A 24,768-nucleotide genomic window follows, 5' to 3' on the forward strand; every position below is an offset into this window, starting at 1 on the left:
GAGCACTGGGCGGAGCGGACACTCTCCATCCCAGCAGAACCCGTCTCTGGGCTATCGGTGAGGCAAAGGCGAGCACATCCGCCTTCACCCCATCCGCCTTCCCGGCAAGTCTGGCACCCCAAAAATGGTCACCAATGGACAAGGCTCCAGATCAATGTTAAAAACCGCTGACATGGTGTTAAATGAAGCCCAATAGCTCACCATCTTTGGACAAGACCAGAACACGTCGGTATGGTTGGCAGGCGCACAGGAACTTCGCTCACACCTGTCCTCCACTCCAAAGATCCCACTCATCCTACTTTTAGTTTGATGAGCTCGGTGAACCATCTGGAGTTGGATTGGGCTTCGCCATGTGCAGGGTGAGGTAGAATTTACTCTACAAGGGGCCTCATTCCACACATCCTCATTGAAGATGGGTCCCAACTCCTCCTCCCATTTCACCTTCACCTGATCAGGTGGTGTAGATTCCAATAAGATGGTCCACTCATAGACCGCCCCCCCCACAGTCCTTGCCAACCGTAAGATTTCCTCCAGCAGGAAAGGCTGTGGCTCCAATGGGAACGCAGGGGAAACCCTGCAAACTAATATTGGAATAGGGGTGTCCTTGATAGATGGTATTTCGCTGAGAACTGCCCCAACTGGCGATCCATCCATCTATAAACAGGTCTCTAAAGCACGCTGACCACTTTCCTTTCCATACTTTAAAAGTCGAGTCCAAACCCGATGGCGCAAACAAATGGTTACCACTTAAAGGAGCCAATAATGACATGCCACTCAGCTTGTAATGTTGTCTGAGCTGCCTCTATATCTTCAAAGCGGAGATCACCATTGGGTTTGAGGTATATTTTGTTGGAGAGAGCAGGAGAGGTGCTGTTACTAGAGCCCAGATGCTCGACCCTTTACACAAACTTGCCTCCATCCTCCCCCATATGGTGTCCGATTCTATGTACCACCCCTACCCCTTCTCCATGTTGACCACCCAGTAATACATGAGGAAAGTGTGTAGTGCTGGACCCCCCCCCCCCCCCCCCCCCCCCCCCCAACCAACTGCTGGCCTCTCTGGAATTCTCGGCACCGTACTCACCCACATAAAGGAATTCACTAACTTGTTCATCCTAGCAAAGAACGGTTTAGCGAGAAAAATAGGAAGACATGGAAACAAGAATAGGAAACTCGGCAGAATATTAATCTGAACTCTGCCCGCCATGGATAATGGGAGGCTGCTCCATCTCTGCAAATCAGGTCTCACCCTATCCAACAAACTTATAAACTTTAACTTATGAAGCCTATGCCACTTGGTTACCCAGATACTGGCAGCTACCTCAGGCCCGGCAGCCTTGCTCACCCCTCCCTGGGCGATTAACCTGAAAGTATTCACTTTTCCTCATGATTAATGTATAACCTGAGAAGGAAAGCCTCTCAGCAGTTTCAGAACCTCGTCTATAGAGGAGACCGGATCTGTGACATATAGGTCATTATCATAAAGCAACACCCTAGGTTTCCTTCTCCCTTGATTACTTCCCCTCCATCTCCCAGAATCCCTCAGTACTAACGAGGTTCTATTGCCAGAGCAAAAAGGAGTGGTGACAATGGGCATCCGTCTTGTACCCCCGGCTCAGAGGAAAGTATCCACACTCATTAAATAGATTTCTGCCCGAACCCAAACCTCCCAAGTACCTGAATGAGCTACTTTCACTCCAACCTGTCAAATGCTTTCCCTGCATCCACAGATATAATCACCTTTGGCTCAGGGTCCGAAGGGGGTAAGAGGACAAGGTTCAGAACCTGCCGTATATTAGATGGCCGCTGCCTTCCTTTCACAAATCCTGCCTGGCTTTATGCCACTATATCTAGAATACATGCCTCGAACCGCAAAGCCAGCAGCTTAGCCAGTACCTTGGCATCCACAGTGAGCAATCAAATGGGTCTCTGAGAACCACACTCTATAGTATCTTGGTCTTTCTTTAAAATGAGGGAGATGGAGGCCTGTGAAATCAAGTCAGGCAGGAAACCTCGAGCTAAAGTGTTGTTGAATCTATCTACCATTAATGCCCTATCTGAAGATTTTTTGTAAAACTCAACAGGATACCCGATCAGCCGTCAGCACCTCATCTGATGCTCCAGCTCCTCAACACTCGGGAAGGACAACCTGTACAGGAATTCTGCAATATCTGACGCCCCTTCCGGAGGTTCGGAACTATACAGATCCTTGTAGAAAGTCTCAAATGACGCGCCGACTTCCTTCGGTGCTGTCACTAAACCACTCCCGAGTTCCTGACCTGAATAATCTCTCGAGGCCATCTGCCACCTCAGTTGGTGCGCCAACAGATGACCTGCAGTCTCCCCATGCTCATAGACTACGCTCCTCATGTGTTTCACCGTTCCAGTATATAACAAGCCAAACGGCACCTGGAGTCACTTGCTGGTTGCAAACTGCTCCGGGTTTGGAGCCGGCAAGTAGCGACGGTCTATTTCCAGGATCTCTCCCACCAAATCAACATCCTGGAGGTTTCCATCAACCGGAAGCTGAACTGGACCAGCCATATTAATACTGTGACTGGCTAGCTCCAACAAAATTCAAGAAGCTCGACACCATCCACGACAAAGCAGCCCACTTCCACAAACATTCAAACCCTCCACCACCGACAAACAGTGGCAGCCATGTGTACCATCTTCAAGATGCACTGCAGTAACTCACCTAGAAGGACAAGAGCATCAGATACCTGGAAACCCCACCACCTGGAGGTTTCCCTCCAAGTCATTCACTACCCTGACTTGGAAATATATCGCCGCTCCTTCACTGTCGCTGGAGCAACATCCTGGAACTCCCTCCTTAATAGCGCAATGGGTGTACCTACCCCTCAAGGACTGCAGCGGTTCACAAAGGCAACACATTGCCACCTTCTGAAGGGCAACTAGGGATGGGGAATAAATACTGGCCTAATCAGCGACACCCACAAAAAAATGAATTTTTAAAAATGTTGCCATTCCTCCCTCACTGCCCTGTCTAATTGCACTTTATATGAGATCACCTCGTCTCTTATCACTGGTTTAAGTGTCTCCCATAGTGTGGAGCTCCTTAGCCTACTGCAGGACCATCTACTTATCTCCCACCATCTTCCAGAACATCCGTGATAAATACTTGGTGGGGCTCGGGCCTTCCATTCCCACAATTCGGAGGCTCTGCCTCTGTCACCGATTTCCCAGGTCGTCAACCTCTGTCTTCAACCTTTTAGTTTCATCAGCTATCACTGTTACTGTGATCTCTAGTGACACAAGCTAGCAACCAGTGGATACAGATTTGGCAAAAGAACCAGAGGTCATGTGAAGAAACTTTTTTAAAAATCAGCGCAAATGATGATGATTAATAAGAAAGAGGAGAGTGGGTCTCATTGGATAAGTCTGCACAGGTATACAAGCTGCAAGGCCTCCCTTCCATGCTTTTTGATTCTATATATGTAATCTGATGGCTCCAAAACACATTCAGAATCACAGAATTTCACAAAACCCTGCCAGATGTTTGCTTTTCACAATAAAATCAATAACATTGTCACTTAATTACTGTGCTAGCCCTGCAGTTATGAAATACAAAACAAACTCACCCAAAAAGGAACCAATCATAAGCAATGGTGAGATAAAGGATTTCCACAGGCTCCAGGCAAGTATGAACAAGTCCATCCTGTAAAAAGCAAGGTGTGGCAATTTCTTTAACCTACAGATGTGGCTCCAACAACTCTTTGATAGAAACTTTCAAATCAACTACATGAGCAATGTTAACTGTAATAAAAGCAAAATACTGCGGATGCTGGAAATCTGAAATAAAAAAACCCAGAAAATGCTGGAAAAGCTCACAGCCAGTCTGGCCGCATCTGTGGAGAAAGAAAAACCCTCTTCAGCTCTGAACAAGTTATATGGACTCAAAACGTTAACTGTTTTTTATCCAGATGCTACGAAACCTGCTGAATGTTCAATGTAAAGCTGTGTAAGGATTTATACAGAGGAATCTCCAGGTTTTAAAATTGCATGTCCTGTCCTTAATACATTTAAATGTGAGAAAAATTATACACCTTCAGTATTTAGGTGCTGTTTAATCACAAAAGGTAGACACAGATATGAGTGGCCTTTCATCTCATCTTAGTTCATCTTTAGTAATCCTCCTTCCCCTGATCAATAGTATCCAATTGCATCTTAAATAATACCAGTGTTTGCCTTTTCTTCCCCACCTGGAATTTCAATTCATGTATTGGTCTGTAAGTGAATAAAAACCTGTTGACATCAGTCATAAATTTGCCCTTCAGCAGTTTGAACTTATTCTACAGTCAATATTTATTGTCTCACACACGTGACACTTTTCAGTTATCTCCTTCAAAGACTTTCCCTATAACCTGGTCCTGACACTAGGGGTTTGACTTGACAGATATCAGGTATCATGGCTCATTTGCAGAGTGACTTGGTGAAGATTCCCAGTTTATTTTTATTACTGCCTCTAAACTAGAATCCTTTATAAACATTCTCACAAAGTACGTACAAAACATTTAAGTGACAGCACGGATAAACACAGACATGAAATCATTCCTAAGGGAGCTTTTAGAATAATCATCACAGTCCCAGAGTTATTCCCATTCAGTGTTATTGAAACTTCATTTCTTCCAGATTTCTAACACACATTCTGGTGCCATCTGCGGTTATGGCAGATATAGCAAAGGAAGGCAGTCTGCAATTTTTTTCTGCTGTGTAGCTGATCTTTTGTGCCCCAGTGCCTAATGGCCTTCAGCTGCAGTTTTGATTACTTTTATTAAGACTCGGGCATTTGGATTCAGAGTGGCACCAGTGGAGACCTGGGAGGTGGTCTTACCTCCGCCTGCAGGACGAGCATTGAGGCAGGAAGAACAATGGGGGGACAAAAACAAATGGGGTCAAAATCTTTTCACACAAATTATAACTGGGCAAAGACAAAGGTAGCTTGTGATTTCTACATTATCCTTGGCCCATGAAGATCTCTGTTACACGATCCATAACTTAATTGTATTCTGTGCGGGAGAGCACATGCCTCATTATAAAAGAAAACTCAAGAATCTTCAATCCCAGGGGCTGTGTTATAATTAAGGATAGGCGGTAACAGATTACTCATTGCCCTTGAGAATGAGCAGACAAGCAACAAAGCTGATTCCAGATGGCAAGATGCAAGCGAGGAGAAAAAAAGTGAAGGAATTTCACTTTTTTCCTTTGGGGAAGAAACCTTGAGGTAACCTGACCATGAGATGTCTGAAGATTATGCAATTGGAATCAACAAAGCAGAACTAACCACAACGGGGAAAGGTTCAAATACCATGAATATAACTTGAAAATTAGAAAATTACATGCCCAGAAGGGAAGTCCAGCAGGAATTTTCCACATAAAAGGCCAATGGATTTATGGAATAAGTTACCAGGCAAGCAGCTCAAGCAGGCAGTGTGATTGGGTTCAACATAGGTACAATTCTAGAGAAGAGACTGATGGATATAATGAGACAGTGGATAAAGTGGCCTTGATTAATCAAAGAGGGACTGCTTCATGGAGCCAAATGACTTCTGCCTCTTTGTAAAAGACAGGAGTGAGGATTTTCAAAAGTAAAATAAATTTAAAAGTGCAACGATGCAGTTCAATGAATAATTTCCAACCTCATTCAGCACAACTGGAGAATGTGAGTGTCTTTGGCAGCTAAACTCAAGTGACCTGGATAATTTCTATGTCCCATTTCATTACAGGAGCACAGCTGATTGCAGGCACACATTTATCCCATCACTGGGTCTGTGAATCTGGTTTTGTCTCAGACTGTCCAGTGATACTAATCACGGCAGGATTTGACAGCAGATTCCATGATTCCTCTCCTCCCCACCCCCCCCCCCCCCCCCTCCTCCTCTCCCCACAAACACCACCTATCTTCTTTTAGGAGAAAAGATCCATGATTTGAAAAACAATGTTTCTCGAAAGTTTGTGAAACCAAAACCTGGCAAAGGACAAACAGGTTGGATGCAAAGCAGGCCCCTGTATCCTTCCAACAAATGCAGAACAATCACTCCCCATATCAGCAGCACAAAGACAACTCAACAACAGAAAGGTAGCGACTGAAATTTTCAACACAGCTGATTAGTACTGTACCAGTGGCTAATTTTAATGTTCTACTCCATAGCTTGGCAAAAACAAGCTGAAAACACAGGAACTGGCAGAACATACTTATTGCTAAAATTGTATTTAGTCGAAACTGAGCATTAGAGCTTTACGGAAAATTAAATCATATGCATTCTAACATATATTTATAATATACATTTAAAGAATATTTAAATATTTTAAGGAATATTTAAGCAAGGCATTAATGTTAACATTTGACTTTGTTCTTTTCTGAGGTTACAATAGCACTACCGGCTGAGAAAAATTAAGAGTATGCATACTTACAGCCCACAGTGACAGACGAAGAAGAGAGATAAAGAGTGGAGTTCGATCCCAGCCAGAAATACAGTGCACTAACAAACCACTGTCTCCTGTCAGCAGAAGAAAGGAACAAAGATTAGAACAGTGCATCAACATCAAGGATAAAATTCAGATCAGAAATTATGAACCAAATTTAAAGGGTCACCTTCTGTGTAAAGGTTTTTTTTGGAAATTTTTTTTATTGAGTTTTCATATTTTATATCCAACAAATTACAAATTATTAGAAAAAAAACACGCAAAAATTAACATGTATATTTACAGCCAAGCATCTTCATAACAACAACTGTGGCCACCCCCTTTAACCGGCATACATATTTTACATTCCCCAATATGGCCGAGGCACATGTTTATAGGCATTTATTTACAATCTGGTTTTGGGCCTTAGCTTGCCATCAGACTGTCGCTTGCGGCTTTGTCCTTCCTTTTTTTTGGAATAATTGTTATTCAAGTTTTCAACAACAAATTTTATCACAACAGAGAAAAACAGTAACCCCTCCCCTCCAATACAAAAACAATAAATTAAGAAAAAGAAATAAGCATAAAACCATGAGAACAAACCCCCATAACGAACTCGTAGCCCTCCCCCTACCTTCCCCCGATTCCCGTCCATTTTCCCGTGATTCTTGGCCACCCGGCTATTCTTCCTCTTGTTCGTTGGCCACAAACAGGTCCCAGAACAATTGCATGAATGGCTCCCACGTTCTGTGGAAGCCGTCGTCTGACCCTTGGATGGCGAATTTGATTTTCTCCATTTGGAGAGATTCCGAGATGTCGGACAGCCAGTCTGCAGCTCTGGTGGTGCTGCTGACCGCCAGCCAAACAGGATTCTATGGCGGGCGATCAGGGAGGCAAAGGCAAGGGCGTCCGCCCTCCTCTCCAGGAATAGATCTGGCTGGTCTGAAACCCCAAAGACCGCCACGATCGGGCATGGCTCCACCCTCACCACTTTGGACATAGCCTCGAAGAAGGCTGTTCCGTACTCCACAAGTCTGGGGCAAGACCAGAACATGTGGGCGTTGTTGGCCGGGCCTCTTTGGCACCGTTCACATCTGTCCTCCACCTCCGGGAAGAACCTACTCATACGGTTTCTTGTTAAGTGGGCTCTATGTACCACTTTTAGTTGCGTCAGGCTGAGCCTTGCGCACGTGGAGTTGACCCTATGCAGTGCTTCGCTCCAGAGTCCCCACCCTATCTCAATCCCCAGGTCACCCTCCCATTTCTTTTTGTTGCGTCCAGTACGGTGTCGGCCCTTTCTACCAGTCGGTCATACATGTCGCCTTTCTCTAGGATACTTGCGTCCAGTAGGTCTTCCAGTAGTGTCTGTCGTGGCGGTTGTGGGTACGTCCTTGTCTCCTTTCGTAAGAAGTTTTTGAGCTGCAGATACTGTAGCTCGTTCCCCCTGGCTAGCCGAAATTTCTCTGTCAGTTCGTCCAGTGTTGCGATCCTGCCGTCCGTGTATAGGTCCCTGACTGTCAGTGTCCCTCCGTCCTGCCTCCACCTTTTGAAGGTGGCGTCAGTCAGTGCTGGTGTGAACCTATGGTTGTTGCAGATGGGAGCCTTGTCCGACATTTTGGTCAGGCCAAATTGCTGCCGCAATTGGTTCCAAGATTGGAGGGTGGCTGTCACCACTGGGCTGCTGGAGTGATTTTTGGGTGGGGATGGGAGTGCTGCCGTGGCGAGGGCCTGGAGGGAGGTCCCCATGCAGGAGGCCTCCACCGCACGCACCCACTCGGCCTCTGGCTCCTGGATCCATCCCCTTACTCGCTCGGCTGTTGCCGTCCAGTGGCAGAATTGTAGGTTTGGGAGGGCTAGCGCCCCCCCCCCCCCCCCCCCCCCCCCTCCCCTCCCGGATTTTGTTTTTTGTAGGACCTTCTTTGGGATCCTAGCATTTTTACCCCCCCCCCCCCCCCCCCCCCCCCCCCGGATTTTGTTTTTTGTAGGACCTTCTTTGGGATCCTAGCATTTTTACCCCCCCCCCCCCCCATACGAACGCCATGATTAGTTTGTCCAGCGCTTTGAAAAAGGCCTTGGGGATGTAGATCAGAATGGATTTAAACAGGAAGAGGAACCTGGGCAGTACGTTCATTTTGATCGTCTGGACTCTCCCCGCGAGGGAGAGTGGGAGTGTGTTCCATCTTTGCAGGTCCTTTTTTCCTCCGTCAGACTGGTGAGGTTCCATTTGTGGATCCCTTTCCAGTCACGGGCTATTTGGATCCCCAGGTAGCGGAATTTGTGCCGGGCTTGTTTGAACGGCAGCCCCTTTAGTGCCCCCCCCCCCCCCCAAAAAACACATGTTGCGGGTGTACTGGGAAGATCTTGCTTTTGCTCATGTTGAGTTTGTAGCCCGAGAAGGCTCCAAACTCTTTCAGGAGCGCGATGATTCCGTCCATGCTGCTCTGTGGGTCCGTAATGTAGACAAGCAGGTCATCTGCATAGAGTGAGACTCTGTGCTCTCTGCCTCCCCTTCGGTCCCCCTCCAATTTTTTGCTGCCCTGAGCGCGATTGCTAGCGGTTCAATTGCTAGTGCGAACAGCAGCGGGGACAGTGGGCATCCTTGTCTGGTGCCCCTGTGCAGCTGGAAGTATTGGGAGTTGGTATTGCTGGTCCGTACGCTCGGCATGGGAGCGTTGTATAGGACCTTTACCCAAGCGGTGAACCCTGTTCCAAGCCCGAACCGCTCCAGTACCTATATGAGGTATTTCCATTCGACTCTGTCGTCCAGGGAGATGATGACCTCTTGTGTTCTCTCCCCGGAGGGGGTCATTATCACATTCAGAAGGCGCCTGATGTTCGAGGTAAGCTGTCTACCTTTGACGAAGCCCGTCTGGTCCGCTGTGACCACCTCAGGTACACAGTACCTTTTGGCTAGGATTTTGGCCACTATTTTGGCGTCTGCGTTCAGCAGAGAGATGGGTCTGTATGACCCACATTCCGTTGGGTCTTTGTCTTTCTTAGGTATCAGCGAGATTGAGGCCTGTGTTCTGTGTAAAAGTTTAAGGACAACGTTGTAATGCACTGCTCCCCATTCCTTCAGGAGAGGAGGTTTCTATCTTAGATTACATCGCATCATTTTCAAGCCAACTGTGAATCAAAAGTCACTTACCATCTCGATTTATGGTATGAATAAGCAGCTTCAGGTAATTCTGTGTCTGTTGAACAAGGTCCCACGACTACACAAAGAGGCAACAAGAAATAATGTTATCCTGACATGACGAAGAAACCAGAGGAATAAGATTTGGACATGTATTTGCAGAGAGAGGATTTCAGACTAATAATGCAGTGGGCTATCTCCATTACTGGCATTTCATAAACACAAGTTGCAGGAATGTACTTAAGAACAGAAGTCTGGAAAACACAATTAATCATGTTTTGCCCCACAAAGTCAACAAAAATACTGCAGTGCTTGTCTGCCGCCACTAGAGGAAGCTTCAACACAGCACTACACCCTCCAGTGATAAGAATCTGGTATTACAACATTTAAATGTTTTTTTTAAAACAGTAAATCATAGATTAATCATAGAATAATTGAATGTATCAAACCGCAAAACACCCAATTTACCTAGCACACTGATAATCCGGGTTTAAAATTCTGCATTGTCGCCACACTTGACATTTGAATGGATATGATCTTTACTTTTAATGCTGCGCCTAATCGGTTTCATATTACAATGGGTGTGTGTAAATCTCTGGCCCTTGCTATAGATAAATCTAAACGATTCAGGAACTATTAATTATCCATTTCGTATCTGTTAAAAGAGACCTTATGTTAATGAGAGGCTGAGTAAATTGGGTCTATACTAATAATAATAATAATCGCTTATTGTCACAAGTAGGCCTCAACAAAGTTACTGTGAAAAGCCCCGAGTCGCCACATTCCAGTGCCTGTACTCTCTGACTTTCAGGAGAATGATTCATGATCTCACTGAAACATACAAGATTCTGAAGGGTCTTGACAGTGTAGACAGACAAGTTGCTTCCCCTGGCTGGGAAATCTGAATAGGGGCTCACAATCCTAGAATAAGGGGCCGTTCACTTAGTACGGAGATGAGGATGAATTATTTCACTCAAAGAAGTGAATTTTTGGAACTGTCTACCCCAGAGGGTGGAGGCTGTTGTATTATTGAATATATTTAAGGCCGAGACTGACAGGTTTTGGTTTCTCAGAGAATCGAAGGACGGATGGGAAAATGGAACTGAAACCGGCAATTATTTTTTTCTCTATTAATTCATGGGATGTGTGTCACTGGCTGGGCCTGAATTCATTGTCTATCCCTAACTGCCCTTGAACCCAGTGGCATGGTAGGCCATTGCTGTGGATCTGGGGTCACATGTAGGCCAGATCAGGTACGGGCGGCAGGTTTCCTGCCCTAAAGGGCATTAGTGAACCAGATGGGTTTTTAAATTGACACGGGTTTCATGACCACTTTTAATTGCAGATTTTTATTGAATTTAAATTTCACCATCTGCAGTGGTGAACTTTGAACCCAAGTGCACAGGCGTGACCCTGGGTTTCTAGATTACTCATCCAGTGGCAATACCACTATGCCACCGCCTCTCCCCCAGGCTCCCGTTGAATGGCAGAGCAGGTTCAACAGGCTGTAAACTCTATTCCTGCTATGCGCTTGTGTGTGATCTTAGCCAGTTAGCCAGGTTCAGGATAGTAAACTCATGGAACCTGACCTCTCATTTCCATTGAGCAACTGCGTCCATGCAAAGCAGTGAAACCCAGTATAACTGGCACTATACCTCAAATCATTAAGAGAGGGTGATGCACAGAGGCCATTTTACCATGACAGAAAATAATTAACTGGCAATGTGAAATAGCCATGATGTTAAAAACTTGTCTCCACTTTGAGAGAAGAATCTTCATGTGCGCCTGTCCCTTTTTTAATTTCACTGTCAGATTTCCATCTCAGTACTCTCACTGGGTTCAAAGCTAATGTATACAGACCAGATTGCTATAGATAGTGCAAACACACCAGACCAGCTACCTAAGGGGGAATTTAGTGTGGCCAATCCACCTAACCTGCACATCTTTGGGTTGTGGGGGTGAAACCCACGCAGGCGTGAGGAGAATGTGCAAACCCCCACACAGTGGCCCAGGGCCGGGATCGAACCCAGATCCTCGCAGCAGTGCTAACCACTCTATACCTCCAATATAAATGATGTTATCATACCGTGTCATGAATAGGCTCTAGGGTGGCAAGGAAGTGTAACACGTTAGGTTGTAGTGGGGGCTGTGTACAGTTTCAGCATCATAAAAAGGAATTGAAAGCAATGGACCGTGTAAGTTCACAAGGATATTACCAGGGATGAGTGGTTGCAAGTTAAGATTGAGAAGTTAAAGCTTATTTAACTAGAGCCGAGTGGCTCTTTGTGTTGAAGTGACAATAAGTGAACCCTATACCTAAACGTAGGTCTGTCCAGCACTTGAGCATTCCCCTGACCCCGAATGCTCAGCATTTTCTTGGATCTGTATCATCAATGTCAACCAGTGAAAAGGAGCGGATAAATCTGGATAATATCAACATTTATTCTGAAGATAGAATCCAGTATTTCTGGGGCACAGACTCACCTGATAATCCTTCCAGTCAATGTTCAGATTCTCCGTCAGAGAAGGGGGGATATTCAATGGCGCATCTACAAAATCCTACAAGTAGATTATGGTCAGCAGTCAAGTGTAAAAATACTAATTTTATACAATGCATGGGCTACTGCTGAAGCAGGGAATAGCAAAGAATAACTGCAGAGGCTGTTATGATGGTCAATGTCTTTATTAGGTACAAGCAGACATCTGGTACTGATCCCTTTTTTCACAAACGTTCTTATACTCACTCCACAAGTTGCTGTCAATAGCCATATGATTCTTTCTTCTTCTACCCTTAGAGCTAAGAGGATTGCAACGCAGTACAATATGATGTGATCAAAGAGGTGGTGAATCATGAAGTGATTGAGGAAGGTGATTGCCATTATAAGGAATAAAAGTAAAATTTAAGATTGGTTATGCTAAGGAAAGGCAAAGCACAAGGGCTCAACAGAATACACCCGGGGGGGGGGGTAATTTCAGTGCTCTGGAAATTACATGTCAGAACCCCAATAAATGTGGAGGTCAATGCAGTATCTATTTTTAAAAACTGAGACACAGATGATTTGAGTAATTACAGGCCAATTTTCTTAACATCTACAGTAGGGAAATCTTTAGTCTTTTGTTAATGACGACATTATTACGTGTCTAGTTCAAGAAGAAAATGACCATCAAGTTGAAAAGGGTCCATCATGTTCGACAAACCTCACAGAATTATTTGAGGAGCTAAGAGATATGGTAGATGGGGGTGGGGGGATGGAGGGGAGGTTGGATGTAGTATATGGAGGTTGCTTGATAAGATACCACACATGGGCATCCACCTTTTACGGATCGCCACGCTGGAGCTTTCCATTGATCCTGAGTTCGATGCCATCGGGAGTCTCAAACTCCTGGCAGGGTCAGCCATGAAGTAAAGTCTGCAGGGAAGAACCAGACAAAGCGCAATTCCAATACAACTCAACGACGGATCAGGCGGAAGATACTAATAGGGTATCAACGACTGCGATGGCAGATGAAGCCTGCAACAGTAGGGAGGTTCCCGGTCGTCAAGGCTATCTTGTCACTGGAACTGGGCCTACCTTCTGTCAAGGACTGAGTGTCTGATGTGCAAATGCACACCCACGTTAAAAGATATCTTGCACCAGAAGTCTTCAAGCCCTGTCGTGATAGGGAAGAAATGACGGGGACAGGGCCACGAGATCTGGAAGTCCTAGCTTTTGACCGTCATGTAGGCGAAGGAGATTGATTCACTCATTTTGCTTTTGGAATAGGAACAGGAGAGCATTTTTGCAGCTTTCTTCACGACTGAGCAGCCCTCTTCAGCATCCACTCGCTCGCCCCGCAGGAGGAAAGGGCCAGAAAAGATGCCCTTAAAATAGTCCACACCATCTCCAACCGGCTGGAAAGCCCCATCCAGCAGGCTCATCCACCCGCGGTCACAAATTCAAAGTTAAACTCAATTTCAGAATGTATTCTCATGGATAACGAGCAAAACAGTTGACTGGAATGGAGAACTGCCCTTATTGCCAATGAACTCAGGGAATTCAAACTGATGTTGTTGCTCTTCAAGGGACCTGAAGAGCAGACAAAGTGCAGCTGAGGGAAGATTGTGGTGGTTACACCTTCTTCTGGAGAGGAAAACCCGAGGATCAGCCCAGGACACATGGAATTAGATTCGCCATCATGAACCAACTCATCAACCGACTCCGAGAGCTCCCTGTTGGCACCAACGAATGCCTCATGGCTCTCTTGTCTACAACTTACCAAAAACCAGAAGGCAGCAGTCGAGAGTGGCTCCGCCTCAACCCTCAATACCATTGATGAGTCCCAAGGAGGCTGCTACTCTACACTGGGCACCATATTTTTCAATATTCCTGAGGAAAATAAGATTATCCTCCTTGGGGACTCCATTGCGGGTTTGGAAAGTGCTCCCAACTCTGGAAAGGAATCATCGGAAAGAAAGGAGCTGGGAATTGCAACTCCCAATGGGGTTCTCCTGTCGCCAAATGTGCTGAACAACAGCTTGTCATCACTAACATACTGTTCTGCCAAAGATACAAGTTCAACACTTCCTGGAAACATCCACGATCAAAGCACTGGTACATGATTGACTGTCATTGTCTGTTCCCGAGTCCAAAAGCATGCCCTCATCATCCAAAGCGACAACCAGTATAGGCCACTGCTGGTCAGACCACCATTCCTCTATGCCATCAAACTCCATCAGAAGAAACAGCTCAGAAAAAGATTAATGTTGAGAATCGTCAAGAGCCAAGCATGCTAGTTAACAATGTCTTCTTCAAAATCTCCAAAGCGTTCATTCTAATGGAGTGGAGGAAAACTGGAAAGAGCTGAAGACAGCCATCATCTCAAACTGTGAAGAAACCATCAGCTACAAGACCAGGAAACATCAAGACTGGTTCAATGAAAAGGACCACACCATCCAAGACCTCATCGATAAGAGGAATGATCTCCAGACCTAACAAACTGACATCACCAGTAAGGCAAAGAGGAGAATTCATCAAACAGCAACGGTGGAGATACAAAGAACTAGGGAAATCAAAACTAATACTGAACTGAGAAAACTAAGGAGCTACAGGAGGTTCTTCAGAGCTACCAAGGCAATGTATTCCCAACAGTCTAGGTTTCAAACCGGTGCGGTGTAAGGACGGAACCGTTTTGAGAGGCAGAGAACTCATCAACCTTCAATGGAGAGAGCACTTTAAAGAACTCCTAAACTGTGATACAATCATAGATGAGGACGTGTTCCTGGATATCTCCAAATTCCCCATCAAAGATGATCTTGGACTTCCATCAAACATAGATGAAGTCGAAGCCGCCATTAAACACGTGAAGAATGGAAACGCAACAGGAGTAGATGGGATTCTAGGGATTTTCACACTTGAAGAGATCACCTTCATTAACTATTCCTGAAAATCTGGGACAGAAGAAATCCCTGCCAACCTCAGTGATTCTGTCTTCACCACCATCTTCAAGAAAGTAGACAAAGCAGATGTAGGAACCACCGAGAAATCTCCCCATTCTCCATCACCAGAAAGATCATTGCCCTAATCCTCACTAGCTGCCTTCTCCCAGTCTCTGAAGAAATCCTTCCAGAAAGCCAGTGTGGCTTCTGACCAAATTGTGGAATAATGGACATGATTTTCACTACTCAACAACTTCAAGAAAAATGTCAGGAGCACATCAACCAGTTTACATGGCCTTCAGTGATCTGACCAAGGCTTTTGACTCAGTCAATCATGCAGTGCTATAGAAGACCCTGTCAAAGGCTGGCTGTCCAGAGAAATTAATCAACATCCCCTAACTCCTCTGTGATAAGATGTCGGCACCAGTCCTCACCAACGAAAATAAGATAGAAACCTTTGTGGTCAAGACTGGAGTGAAGCAGGGATGTGTCATTGGCCCTGCCCTTTTGTCCATCTTCACCGCCACGTCCTTTACCATGTCAAGAACATGCTTTCTAGTGGAATTGACATAGTCTACAGGATGGACGGAAAACTTTTCAACATCAACTGGCTGAAATAAGAAAATTACACTGACATCGCTCACGGGAACTTCAGAATGCATGACAGCGCCATTTCTGCTTTCTTGGAAGAGAATCTCCATGCCATGCTTGATGCCTGCAGAAGTATACTGAAGAATTGGTCTAAGCCTTAAGTCCTTTACCAACCTGCCCCAAACCAATATCTGGTCTCTTCCTCCATTGAGATCAACAGAGAACTCTCCCAAACGTAGAACATTTCCCCAGCCTGGGGAACCAACTTTTATGGCTGACATCGGTGTGGAGATCCAACATCACATCCAATCTGCAAGCACCACCTTTGGACGCCTAAGGATGAGTCTTCGATTACCTCAACATCGGCGCTGATACCAAGATCCTTGTGTTCAAGGCAGTCATCCGCCCAATTCTTCTATACGGCTCAGAAACTTTGACCATGGACAGATGACACTTCAAAGCCCTGGAGAGGTAGCAACAACGCTTCAACGCTAACAGACAGTTTCTCCACATCAGCTGGGAGGACAGGTGTACTAACAGGAGTGTCCTTGAAGGAACCAAGAGCACCAGCATAGAGGCCATATTCACCCGAAACCAACTCTACCAGGCTGCCCACGTGCTTAGGGTGCCAAATACCTGACTGCAAAAGCAATACCCAGAAAAAGCAATACCGAAGGAAGGCTTCGGAACAAGAGGTCAAAGGAAGCATTTCAAAGACATGCTGAAGGCTGACCTGAAGAAATGTCACATAGGCGTCAGCACCTGGGAGAACCTTGCTCAGAAGAGACCTACTTGGAGGAACCTCCTGACTGAAGGGACACAATTCTTCGAGAGTACCTGACAGCAAGAGGAGATTCAGAAAAGGATTCCGAGAAAGGAATACCAGTTCAAAGGCCAATCGCACCTCCCGGAAACATCAGCCAACTGTGCAGTCAGAGATTTGGACTCATCAGCCATGCAACAACCCACAGAACCTATGATCAGTAACACAGGGTTACAACTATACGAGCTAGTGAGTGATTGCCAAAGAAGAAGATGACGATACATAATTAATTACTGGAGAAGGTTAAGAGGAATGGAATTAGGGAAAAGAGCAAGAGATAAGCACGGTTTTTCTGGAGTTGGTGGAAGTGGCCTGCAGGTATTATTTATCTTAAGTTGTTTATCAGTGATTTGTACATAGGCCTCGAGAAATAGTGTCAACATTTTCAAATAATGCTAAAACAGGAACTGTGACTAGTTATAAGAACAAAGGAAGCTGAAAAGGGGAAGTGACAAGATGGAGGACACAGCTAAAAAGAGAGTCGGAATTCAAGTGTGAAATTATACACTCAGGTAAAAATAAACTATATTCTAAATGCCAGTATGCTTCATTGCGGTGATATGCAGAGGAGTCTGGGGGTGCAGATTTACAGGCCTATAAGGCTTCAATTTCATCCCCTTACACGCCAATGAATTTCAAACTCAGCATGACCCCGGGATGTTCTTATGTTGTCTACTTCTTTGGCCAAGAATCCTCCCCAACACAGCAGACTCCTGGTCCTTGTGTTCAGAATTCTCATTCCAACTTAACCTCTCCCTCAGGCATCAACAAATTCAGTTCATAACCACTACCTCCATTTTTTTCAGCCAACAACTCTAAATGATTCTGCTGTTACTCTTGATCCACCTTTTGTTTCTTGTTTATTTGTCCCATTCCTTGTTGCGTTGCATCCCTTTTGACATGTAGCCTGCTTTCCACTCCATCGCAAACCTCCCCTTTTATTCTATTTCCCCTCCCCCTGCTTTGTACTTGCTTAAAACCTTATACACTTTTAACTTACAGATCTGATGAAAGATCATCGACCTGAAAAATTAAATCTCTTGATTCTCGCTTCGCAGATGTAACCTGACCCGTTGAGTATTTCAGAATTTTCTGTTTTATTTCAGATTTCCAGCATTGTAATATTTTCGTTTTCTATTAAAGACAGCAACTCAGGTTGGTACCATTGTTTTAAAAATGCTGGAATTCAATGTTTTATCACAAGATATCACAGGATATCAAAGCCAAAATTCAATGATGAACCTATATGAACTCTTAATACCGTTTAAGGATACTGGATCAATATTAGGCTCCAGACTATAGGAAGGATATTGAAATTTGAAAAAGGACATCACAGATACACTAAGATGACAAAATACAAATATGAATCTTTGAAATATTAGAAACGCCCAGATTAAGGGGCAATACATAGAAGCTTTTAAAATTATGAATGGGTGGGACAAGTAGATAAAAGCAGACTGGAGTATTGTGTACAGTTTTAGTCCCCTTATGAGGAGGGATGTAGTTGCATTAGAGACAGTTCAGAGGAGGTTCACTAGGTTGATTCCAGAATCATTCGTGATAGGCAGTATGGTTTTCTGAAGGGGAGGTTGTCTCTCACTAACTTGATCGAGTTTTTTGAGGAGGTGACAAATGATGAGGGGAGGGCTGTGGATGTTGTTTGCATGGACTTCAGTAAATCCTTTGACAAGGTGCCTCATGGCAGACTGGTACAAAAGGTGAAATCACATGGGATCAGAGGTGAGGTGGCAAGATAGATACAGAACTGGCTCGGTCACAGAAGGCAAAGGGTAGCAGTAGAAGGGTTTTTTTCCCGAATGGAAGGTTGTGACTAGTGGTGTTCCACAGGGATCTGTGCTGGACCTCTGTTGTTTGTAGTTTCCATAAATGATTTGGAGGAAAATGTAGCTGGTCTGATTAGTAAGTTCGCGGATGACACCAAGGTTGGTGGAGTGGCAGATAGTGTTGAGGATTGTCAGAGGATACAACAGGACATAGATAGGTTGGAGACTTGGGCAGAGAAATGGCAAATGGAGTTTAATCTGGACAATTGTGAGGTAATGCATTTTGGCAGGTCTAACAGAGGGAAAATATACCGTATATGGCAAAACACCTAGGAATATAGAAAGTCAGAGAGATCTGGGCGTGCTGGTCCACAAATCTTTGAAGGTGGAAACACCAGTGGACAAGGTAGTCACGAAAACATACAGAATGCTTGCCTTCATTGGGCAGGCATCGAGTATAAAAACCGGCAAGTCATGCAAAAGTTGTATAGAACCTTGGTATGACCGCACTTGGACCACTGTGCACAATTCTGGACGCCACACAACCAGAAGGATTTGGAGACTTCGGAGAGCGTTCAGGGGAGGTTTTCCAGCGCTTTGCCTGGTCTGGAGGGCATGTGGAGAGGCTGAATAGACTCAGACTGTTTTCATTAGAAAGATGGAGGTTGAGGGGGTGAACTGACAGAGGTCTACAAGATTATGAGATGCATGAATAGAATGGATGGAGGGGTCAGTCACCACGGGGCATAGGTTTAAGGTTCGTGGGGCAAAGTTTAGAGGAGATGTGAGGGATAGATTTTTTTAACGCAGAGGGTAGTGAGTGCCTGGAACGCGTTGCCAGGTGAGGTTGTGGATCCAGATACATTAACGGTGTTCAAAAGACATCTTGACATAGGATGGTTATAGAGGGATACGGCACAAGGAAGTGCTGAGGGTTTTGGCAAAGGTTGTGTCATGACCGGTCCAGGCTTGGAGGGCCGAAGGCCTGTTCCTGTGTTGTATTGTTCTTTGTTCTAATTCATTTCTTCCCAAGGGAGAATAGATCTGGATTGGCTGTCTGAACCGAGGTGGGCAGCCAATAAAGAGAAGTACAGACACAATTACATCCGACAGAGTAGCCCCCCTCTGTATGTGGCCGCTAGCTCAATGGTGGCGACTTCCGTGAGTGCCATCGGATCTGGAGGTTCCATACCCAAAGAGGGGCCAGCCGGCAGGAAAGGCCACACCAGTAGTGCATACAATGCATCCGAAGAGGCCGAACAGCTTTGCCCTTAATTATTTTTAGTTTCAACACATGCCCCCAAGAGTACCTCTATGTTGAGACACCCTCACAGACTCATCTCTCCTCGTGCAGCTGCTGAGACTAGAGTTGCCGGCCTTTTGATTGGGTCTTCAGCATCAGGAGCTCATCTGCTGTTCCTACTGCAAGATTCTCTTTTTGCCCACTGTGGGCTCGCAACCTCTATTTCTTTTTATTTCTTTACAGATTGTGGATGGCGCTGGCTGGGCCAACACTTATTGCACACTGAGTGGTTTGCTAAGCCATTTCAGAGGTTGGCAGCCCTTACGACAACCAGCAATGGTTTCAATTCCAGTTTGTTTTTTTAAATTCAAATTTCACCACCTGCCATGGTGTGATTCGAACATGGGTCCTCAGAGCATTATTCTGGATCTCGGGATTACGAGTCCAGTGACACCACCAATGCGCCACCACCTTCCCTAGACATCGATGTCCCAAAGTCCATGCGGCTTCAATACATTTAATTTCAGACATCATATCTATTTTTACACAGGGTCAAATTTTAAAGTACGTTTTTACAAATGCGTTTGCATGACCGGACTGAACATCTGTATTTGAATTTAAGGTACATTTGTGCCTAATTAGACCTCCTAAGCACTTTGGAATTGTTTGCTACAAAAGCTTATAAATATATGCAAGTTGTTGCAGAATTTATTACACTATTTTATGGCTGTTACAAACCTTTTAGAATTCTCCATTTAGCTCGAGTGATTAAAATGCATTTGTTCATGCAGATGAAGCCTACACACTTGTCCCTAATGTCAACCAGTGATAAGATTCTAGTTCACTGCAGAAAAACTGTCTCAATCACAACTAATGCCTGTTCCTGCTCCATGCCACCCGTTAAGCTCAAAGCCAAGCAGACAGCACACAGTTGCAGGAGGTATCCCTGCACATGTTCCCTCAGTACACAACAGAGGGCAAAAGAAAATCTGCAGTATCTACAACCTGCCCGCCATGGAAAACTCCCTCCTTGATCAGTAATCTATACTCTAATTATATACTTTTTTTCTCAATTGCAGGGCAGGGCAGGGAAAAAGGGTGTTGGCTGGGAGAAAGAAAAACAAGACAAACAGTTTGTGGGCAAAGTCTGTTTCTACGTGCATGCTTCCCATCAGCTGAAAACTCACCTGGTTCCAGTTGAACACCAGCCCTTCAGCTGTGTAATCACGATCCTTGTAGTCCTTAAAAAATTCACAACCTGCAGACAAGGTAGAAAAAAGATGCAATGACTATGACAACACTGCCTTCACTGTGCCCTGGACAATATTTACCCCTCAACTAACAGTTCAACAGGTTCCAAATAAGGGTCATATTGAAGCATTAACTATGTTTCCCTCTCCATACATGCTGCCAGATCTGCAGAGTTTCCTCCAGCATTTTCCGTTTTTACTTCAGATATCCAGCATCTGCAGTATGTGTCTTTTATTTTAGTGAAACAGATTATCTGGTTATTATAGTGCGACTTTGCTGTGGGCAAATTAACGGTTGTGTGTTCCATATTACAACAGTGGCTCCACTTGAAAAGTACTTCATTGAGTGCAAAGGGCTTTGGAACAGCCTGAGATGGTGAAAAGCATTGGAGTAATATAAATATTGATTCCTTTTCTATCTACACCTCAGGATAAATATGATAACAATTTAACATTGCTAAATTGGAGATTTCATAGAACATAGAACAGTACAGCACAGAACAGGCCCTTCGGCCCTCGATGTTGTGCCGAGCAATGATCGCCCTACTTAAACCCACGTAACCCGTATACCCGTAACCCATTAACCTTACACTACGGGCAATTTTAGCATGGCCAATCCACCTAACCCGCACATCTTTGGACTGTGGGAGGAAACCGGAGCACCCGGAGGAAACCCACGCACACACGGGGAGGACGTGCAGACTCCACACAGACAGTGACCCAGCCGGGAATCGAACCTGGGACCCTGGAGCTGTGAAGCATTGATGCTAACCACCATGCTACCGTGAGGCCCCATGGGTGAGCTCTCATTATATTGTAAACAATTGAAATATTAACTTAAAATGGAAATTTCAGGTGGAACCTACATCACTCAGCATAAATGGGTTTTTCAAAAACATCAGAATACTGAATGGCTATAGGCAATCAATCATCTCTTGATCGGATGCTTACTACCCACCTAGGAAGAATTTTCCACAGATGTTGGTGATATTTTATCAATTCAAGCTAGGTTTTAAAAATCAAGTGTTTCTTTTCATCCAAATTTGATGAGAAAGGTGCAACTGTGGAGTCTCAGTAATCACTGATAATTCAAAATGAACATTGATTCTTTAGGTTTAAACTGATACAGCATCAGAAATGATAGTGGGAAGACAATGTTCAATGGGCCGGTAAAGGCTTCAAACGTCAACATGTGTTCATTGCGCCTCCACAAACTGGCTGCTGCTTGTGCCAGCTTTCCCATAGCTGTCTTTAGACAAGATGAAGCAAGAACATTGCTGATTTTAATTATTTAGCAAGTTTATTTATTTATTTTTTTTAAAAAAAGGACCAACAACTTTGATTAGCTATTATCTCTGCAAGCATATTCAGCCCTTGCTGTGAAGTGGTTACCTGGGTATGGTATAGATAACAAGGTGAAATCTGCGTATCTCTGGGCTTTGTCCACCTTCTCAGATGAGGTCACACTGAACAAGGAGACATGAAAAGGATCATTATTTATGATACTTTGCCACCTTGTCACCCACACAACAAATCTTGCATATTTGGTGCATTTATATGCTAAGCTTAACAGATTCTACAAATGGGGAATGAAACTTTGTTCCTCTTTCGATGGTCAAGAACTTCCAGGCAGGGCAGTAGGGTGGTGCAGTGGTTAGCACTGCTGCCTCATGCCGCTGAGGACCCGGGTTCGATCCCGGCCCCAAGTCCGATCCTGGCCCCGGATCACTGCCCGTGTGGAGTGTGCACATTCATCCCGTGTCTGTGTGGGTCTTACCCCCACAATCCGAAGATGTGCAGGGTTGGCAGATTGGCCACACTAAATTTCCCCTGAATTGGAAAAAAATATGAAATTAAAAAAGAACACTCAAAGAAAACTGGGTGCAGCCACATAGGAGCTAGCAGACTGCACTGAAATCAATCTGAATGCAGCGCACCATACAAAGAGTAATTTTAAAAATTCATTCACGGGGTGTGGGCACCACTGGTTAGGCCAAGATTTATTGCCCATCCCAAGTTGCACTTCAGAATATGATGGTAAGCTGCCTTTTTGAACTGCTGCAGTCCTCAAGGTATAGAGACACCCACAGTGATGTTCGGGAGGGAGTTCCAGGATTTTCCCCCACTGACAGTGAAGGAATGGCGATATATTTCCAATCAGGGTGGAGAGTGAGTTGGAGGGGAACCTCCAGGTGGTGGGGTTCCCAGATATTTGCTGCTCTTAGCCTTCTGGATGGTAATGGTTGTGGGGTTGGAAGGTGCTGTCTAAGGAACCTTGGCGAATTATGCAGTGCGTCTTGTAGATGGTACACGAGGCTGCCATTGTTCATCGGCGGTGGAAAGTTTGAATGTTTGTGAAAGGGGGAGAAATCCTGTTTGCCCTTGAAGGTGTCGAGCTTCTTAAGTGTTTTGGAGCTGCACTCATCCAAGCAAGAGGAGAGTATTCCATTACACTCCTGACTTGTGCCTTGTAGATGGTGGACAGACTTTTTTTGGGGGGGTGGTCAGGAGGTGGGTTACTTGCCATAGGATTACTACCCTTTGGCCTGCCCTGGTAGCCACAGTATTAATATGGCTATTATTATATATTATTCAACGCCATTGAATGCCATGGGGTGATGGTTAGATCCTCCCTTGTAGGAGATGGTCATTCCCTGGCATTTGTGTGGCACGACTGTAACTTGCCACTTGACAGCCCAAGCCCGGATATTGTCCAGGTCTTGCTGTATTTGGACATGGGACTGCTTCATTATCCGAGGAGTCATAAATGGTGCTGAGCATCCGTTCTTCCAACCTTATGATGGAAGGGATTGATGCATTGATGAAGCAGCTGAAGATGGTTGGGCCTAGGACACTACGCCTAGGAACACCTGCAGTGATGTCTTGGAACTGAGATGATTGACCTCCAACCACCACAACCATTTTCCTTTGTGCCAGGTATGACTCTCCAACCAGTGGAGAGTTCTCCCCCCTCCCCCGATTCCCACTGCCTCCAGTTTTTCTGGGGCTCCTTGACACCATACTCACTCAAATGCTGCCTTGATGTCAAGGGCAGTCACTCTCACCTCTCAACATTTGGAATGGCACAGTGGTTAGCACTGCTGCCTCACAGCGCCAGGGACCCGGATTCGATTCCGGCCTCGGGCGACTGTCTGTATGGAGTTTGCATATTCTGTGTCTACATGGGTTTCTTCCGGGAGCTCTGGTTTCCTCCCACAGTCCAAAGATATGCAGGTTATGTGGATTGGCCATGCTAAATTGCCCCTTAGTGTCCAAAGATGGATAAGTTAGGTGGGGTTACTGGCATGGGGCAGGAATGTGGGCCTAGGTAGGGTGCTCTTGGTAGGGTCGATGCAGAATTGAGGTGCCAAATGGCCTCCTTCTACACTGAAGGGATTCTATGATTTTGTTTTACACACCAGACATCATTGTGGCCACTAAGGGATACTTTCTGATTTATAGTTATTCTTGTGCTATTGGCTATGATCTAAACTCAATTCACTTAAGGGCATTACTGGCAATGTCCACCCCATCTATCTGAGTTGGGCTCAAACCCTGGATGCAGAATGGACAATATCCTAATCCAATTACACCACATTAGTAGATATCCAGTTCCATGTTTGAGTGTTTGCTATCATACAGTGCGAAACGAATATCATTTAACACCCCACATGTCAGTGAGCACAAAGGCCAAGAGTAAAATCTTGAGATGAAGGGGCAAGAAATAGAGAGGAGAAAATAATCTGTCCTGAAGGTTTGCTGGTGGAAGCCACTGTAAAGTATGAGATACAACCACGTGAAAAAAACCTCAGAAACTGTGCACACTTTACATAGTGTAATATCCATTACAAGTTAACATAACATTAAAAACACTAGCTCTCAGCTTAAAATAATTCACTGTGTTTTCTTAAATAATAACGGTGGTTTCATTTCCCCTTTAAAGCTTCAACTGCATTAGCACCAAATGCTACACACAGGTGAACATTGCATAAATTGGCAACGGGCAACTTAAATGGACGCCCAAACGTTTTCTTTCAAAATAAATTTAGAAAACGAGACTTATGTATAATTTAAAACCCTTCCAGAAGCACTGACATCC

General features: G+C 45.0%; 1 protein-coding gene across 11 annotated transcripts in view; it reads right to left on the reverse strand.

Annotated features, from left to right (window-relative positions):
* mtmr14 (myotubularin related protein 14) overlaps positions 1–24,768 on the reverse strand; it is a 101,386-nt gene that overhangs the window by 43,249 nt on the left and 33,369 nt on the right. For 10 of the 11 annotated variants that reach the window (XM_038812415.1, XM_038812412.1, XM_038812413.1 and 7 more), the window contains 6 exons: positions 22,062–22,135; positions 20,607–20,677; positions 12,047–12,121; positions 9,575–9,641; positions 6,436–6,521; positions 3,603–3,679 (listed from right to left, as the gene is read on the reverse strand). In XM_038812415.1, the coding sequence (XP_038668343.1) occupies positions 3,603–3,679; positions 6,436–6,521; positions 9,575–9,641; positions 12,047–12,121; positions 20,607–20,677; positions 22,062–22,135 (450 nt within the window). The remainder of the gene's footprint in view (positions 1–3,602; positions 3,680–6,435; positions 6,522–9,574; positions 9,642–12,046; positions 12,122–20,606; positions 20,678–22,061; positions 22,136–24,768) is intronic. The other variant, XM_038812411.1, reaches the window with a different exon arrangement.

This window comes from Scyliorhinus canicula, chromosome 11 (assembly GCF_902713615.1).
Source record: "Scyliorhinus canicula chromosome 11, sScyCan1.1, whole genome shotgun sequence".
Classification (NCBI taxonomy): Eukaryota; Metazoa; Chordata; class Chondrichthyes; order Carcharhiniformes; family Scyliorhinidae; genus Scyliorhinus; species Scyliorhinus canicula.